At 39.5% G+C, this 5536-nt stretch overlaps 1 protein-coding gene across 1 annotated transcript in view; it reads right to left on the reverse strand.

The window, feature by feature from the left end:
• The window catches only part of vps8 (VPS8 subunit of CORVET complex), a 179632-nt gene that overhangs the window by 11899 nt on the left and 162197 nt on the right, over positions 1 to 5536 (reverse strand). The window contains 2 exon segments of the mRNA XM_032527504.1: positions 3360 to 3528; positions 4571 to 4740. Of these exon segments, the coding sequence (XP_032383395.1) occupies positions 3360 to 3528; positions 4571 to 4740 (339 nt within the window).

Genomic DNA, 5536 nt, shown 5'->3' on the forward strand with positions numbered 1-5536 from the left:
ACCAGAATTATCTCGGAGTAACAGTGCATTGTACTTATGAAAAGTGGGCGCTGCATTCACATGCTCTGACTGTAATGAAAACAGAGGAGAGACATTATGCTGAAACATGCGCGGGACACTTTATTGAAGTTGCACAGCAGTGGAATGTGTCAAATAAAGTCCCCGCAGTTAGCACAGATATTACAAATAGATCCGAAATCTGATCGCTGCTGCGAGCCTTCTGCCTTTTGATCATGTCTCCTGCTTTGCGCACGGTCTCCAGCATTCTGTCACAGTGCCTCTGCTTTACAGCACGTTGGTCAGTGTCCCTCAGTGTCTCTGCTTAACATTGCGTTGGACCATGTCCCTCAGTGTCTCTGCTTAACAGCGCGGTGGACAGTGTCCCTCAGTGTCACTGCTTAACAGTGTCCTCGCGAAGTGCAGAAAAGTTGTGGGTCACTCTAAACACAGTCCAAGTGCTGCAGAGTTAGAGCAACAACAGATGAACGTGTACATAAGAAGGAGTTGCTTATGCAACACGTTCCAACCAGATGGAATTCATCTCTGGACATGATAAATACATTATGTTTAAGTTGAGATGTACACTAAATATTTTATTTAACAGGCTACTTTATAAACAAAATGCTGGTATGTTTTTGCAGAACAATTGTTACGGCACTTTTGTTCATATGGCAGAACATTTAAAATAAAATTGCACTATATACACTACTTTTGAATTCATTATTTAATTTTGCGATTAATCGCGATTAATCAGGGAAATTATGCGATTAAAAATTTTAATCACTGCCCAGTTCTAGTGTGTATATATATATATATATATATATATATATATATATATATATATTATATATATATATAATATAGATGCCCCACACACAATGTCCAAGCTAGCTACACCAGGTTTTCACAAACTACAGCTCACTATAACACAATCACTGACGTGGAAGTAAGGACTTTACTCTCAAAAAAGATCAGGGTAATAAATAACACACACACACACACGCATTTGTGTTGTCTAAAACAGTTCTACTGTATATATTTGAAGTTATCCAGTGCAAAAATAAACATATTGAACATTATAACTCATATAAAGGACAAACTATTTACATTTCTTACATACATTGTATCAACCTGGGATGTAACAGTATGGATTAATTGCGCAAAGACCCCAAAAAACTCTGGACGTCTAGGCTGGATACAAAACCTTCTGTAAGGGCGAGGAAGACAACAAAAACATCAGCAGAACAGGGCAGGTAAACAGGTTAGCTTTTAGATCCAAAAGGCCGTATGTTTCTACTACTAATAAGTATGAAATTATAAAGTCATGAATTAGAAGTGCCCTTTGGCTTCATATACAACTCGCTCGACCTCGGAAGGGGTAAAAAGGCCCAAACTGGTCTACGTTGACTATAGCGCCCCCCTAATGGCCAATCTTTACCAAATTTGGTACAGAGCCTCAGAGTGGCATGCCAAACAAGCATAACAAGTTTCAGAACCTCCTTGGTTTTATAACGGGGGTGTGTCAGGGAACAAATGCCGCTGATTATTTAGGTAAGAAAACACCCCCGACCTTTATGTTGATCCCATGCAAAAACCGACGTCCAGTAAACTCCTCCAGTCTAATAACCAGGGTTATGACAGACTTCCAGGAGCGGGAGGCGGTGAGGTACTGTTGTCAACAAAGCAGGTGGGCTTCCCAAGTTTGGCAAGGTAAGATCCACTTTAAGTAATGCATAGGCTATGCGGCTAATGTTTATCTTTTACCAATAAGTTACATCTAAGAAAAAAGCTTAAGTTAATCTTTTGATCTGTGTGAAACAAAAAAACACATACATTTAATATGATGGGACAATACAAAGTCAAATGCAAGATGCACACAGAGCTGCCATCTTGGATTGTTGGCGTGAGGCTTAATGAGTTTTGTAGGGGGCGCTAGCAAGCCATTTTTGTTTGCCTATTCCTGAAACCCTTAAAACATTTTTTTTTTTTTTACCAGGCTTGATGCAACCACCATTTTTGGGGGGGGTTTGAATATGTTGAGCCCCTCAAAAAGGTGATTCATTTGCAGAAAACTGAAATTCTTCAGTTTTAATAGGGCCTTCACCGCTGTCGGCGCTCAGCATTTAATAAAAGGTGTCCTATAAGGTCTTTAGATTACACAGCCAAATTTTAAAGCTATAGTGCGTAGTTTTTGTCTCCCCCAAGAGAAATTCTAAGTAATGACAAAAACACTGTCGTTGCATCCACATGACTCAAGTCTTCAGTGATCGGGCACCGCCCTTTTTCGCGAAATGCTCAAAATAGACGCCACACCTTTTGATGAAAATGTAAGCTTTTTTGGGGGCATTTTTTTAGGGCTTTATTATGTAGGACAAGCTGAAGATGTGAAGGGGCGAGAGAGAGGAATGACATGCTGCAAAGGGCTGCTACTACTGTACTTAGCCTTTACAAGCTCTACCAGGTGAGGTATTCAGGCGCCCCATAACTTTTCATCTTTAATGTCTTTAGTTGAGAAAGAAAAAATTTGAAGGCAATAAAAAGAAATCAGCGGTTTGTTAAAGTATGAAGCCTGGAAATTGTGAAAAATTCACACATTTTGCACAGTAAATCCAAAAAGGTGGTTTTCCTGTTGAGTTTAGGGTGCACCACCAAAGGCTTTTTCATATGTCTTAACATGTTACATACTGTACCACTTTTCATAAGTCTACATGAAACATTGTGCAGGGGCAAATTTTTTGAAGTTTTGTATGAGACGCTAGTGAGCCATTTCTGCGCGCCTATTTACGAATACAAAATGTTTTACCAGTACTGATGCGTACCAAAATTTGGTGAATTTTCATGCATTTTAAACCCTCAAAACAATGATTAATTTGGCAGAAAAAATCCAACTGGGCCTTTGCTGACCAATGTTATCGGTGCTTGGGCCTCGGGCTTGCAGGAAAATAGAAGTTTGCAAGCTGTTTTTAAAGGTCCCATATTATGCTAATTTGCATGCAGATACCTTTACTAATACTGGATTTTGGATTTCTACTGGAACATATTTGCATGGTGTGATGTTAAAACAAACATTTTTCCTCATTATATCTGTCTGAATATACTGATGGCTCATTTAAAGGCACCGTTTCAGAAAACAGGCTAGTTTCATTTCTCTGTGGACTGAGCATTTGAACTTTCAGTTTTAATATAGCACCTCGACCTGCTTTATAATAAAAAAGACACAAAGATTTAAAAATCAATGCCTTCTGTAGAAACCAATAACACCAGACTTATGCATAAGGTAAGGTTATTCTAAGGTACTAAGGTATAGTTACTCTCTCGTATCTATTCAGATCTTTCTTTCTTTGCAAGCACAAACATACCTGTGCCAGGGACGTGCTGCGGCCTCTTTTTGTCTCAGTGGAAAGCCCGCCCCTTCCTCCTTGGCTGGAGGAACACTTGTAGCAGCGCCACCGCTGTTGCACCTCTGAACTAAAGCCCCACCCAGAGTCCTTCTGCTGCAGGCAGTGTAAGTGGTACAGGTGGCCACAGCTGACAAGACACACATATACATACATTAGCAGCTGTAAAAAGTTTTTATTAAGGCTGTCAAAATTAACACAATAACAAGTTAACACAAATTCCTTTCCCACTAATTGTTTTGACGTGTGATTAACGCATTGTGTGATTTGGGCCGTAGTTTGGGAAATCAGTATGTGATGCAGCATAAATGCTTTTTCCTAAAGACATATATGTCGAAAAGACATCTGTGAATCAGTAGATACATTTTTTACTGTCACAACCAGCGCAAAATGACTCATTTGCTATAAGAATCTGATCCATGTGGACCATTAACATTTGGAAAGTCTAGAATAGGCAAACGAAATCATTTAATCCCCATTCATTCAAACAGAGGTCTTTAGTGCTCCTGCTTTATGGGCCGCACAATGAGGAAGCAGTGCAGATCATCTGGGTAGTTCTAGGCTCCATAAAGGCTTAATGCGCTACTGAGCAACTCCCTTTCTCTCCAAGAGCCTTAAGAAGGTAGTTGCTAATCAGTTATGTGATTTTCTACATAGCAATAGTTTATTTGAGGATTTTTAGTCAGGATTTAGAATACAACATAGCACAGAGACGGCACTAGTGAAAATAATTAACGACCTTCTACCTGCTTCAGACAAAGGACTTGTCTCCGTCTTACTAGATCTTACTAGATCTTAGTGCTGCATTCAACACTATTGACCATACCATCCTGTTATAGTGACTTAACATGTAGTTGGCAGAAAAGGAATAGCACTAAGCTGGTTTAAATCCTATTTATCTGATCAATCTTAATTTGTTAAAGGGTTCAGAGTAATTTCATTCTAGGGTCCTTTGCACCCTTTCCCCCAGAAGTTTTATCCCCTTGCGTTATTAATGGTAATTTACGAGATATACATTTGGTTCCATTAGCACCTGCACTAAGCCATTCAGCAAATAGCGTCAGTGAGGAATAGATTAGGACTGTAATTAAAGGTGATTCTGGTTTAAACTTTGCCACAGAAGCCATTTGTCTCTTAACTGTTAGCCCAGGAACAGCTCCAGTGTGTGTTACCTGAAAACAATGATCTCCTCAGCTGAGTCCTGCCTCCTCTTGTAAAGCTGGAGGCAGATGTTACAGTGGTCTTGTCGTGGGTGAAGTCCCCTTGAGACAGCAGCACGCAGGTGAGCCAGGGACCAGTGGAGGTCATGGTTCAACAGACTGGTGGTGGTTTCAAGTAAAGTCTAAAAACAAAAAAGAAAGCATTATTAAAGGCCAATCTGCATTGATCTACCATGATTATTACAAATATATTCACATATGCAATACAAAAAAATTATTCATAGTATAATTTTCTTTATAGTATCAAATCATAACAAGAGGTATCTCAAGACACTTTACAGATAGAGTAGGTCTAGTCCACACTCTATAATTTACAAAGACCCAACAATGCCAATAATTCCCCCAAGAGCAAGCATTTATTCATCATCAAGGAAAAACTTTCTTTTAGGGAGACCCTGGCTCTTAGTAGGCGGTGTTTAACAGTGCTGGTTGGGGGTGTGATGAACAGTGACAATTATAGTCACAATAAATGTAATGGAACTATAACTAGAACTAGTAGTAGTAGTATACCGCTGTAGAAACCAACAACAATATAATCAAACCTTTAATAGCATTAGACAACATTAAGAGCTTTGATGGAGTTGCACATTGGCAAAACATGTCAATTAGTGAGGGTGTAATCTTGCTTTGCCAGACCATACTCCATTGCGGCGCTGCAGAGGAGGGTCTGGTGAGTACCCACAGCACTCTGAGATGGGAGAAAAATGTGATCTGATCTGGATTTACCTTGCAGAGACCTGAGAAAAGGTTAATCGTAGTCCTTATAAATCGACCAGAGTTTATTATGACAATACAAAGGAAGCCCAAGCCAACGGATATCCGGCCTATATGAGTGAAATCCAGTGGCCCTACTTTGACAGGGAGTAACTTTACATCTGAAGCGTTTAAATACTCTATTTGTCCGTTGTTTATTTCTAA

This window comes from Etheostoma spectabile, chromosome 10, assembly GCF_008692095.1.
Source record: "Etheostoma spectabile isolate EspeVRDwgs_2016 chromosome 10, UIUC_Espe_1.0, whole genome shotgun sequence".
In the NCBI taxonomy this organism is placed as follows: domain Eukaryota; kingdom Metazoa; phylum Chordata; class Actinopteri; order Perciformes; family Percidae; genus Etheostoma; species Etheostoma spectabile.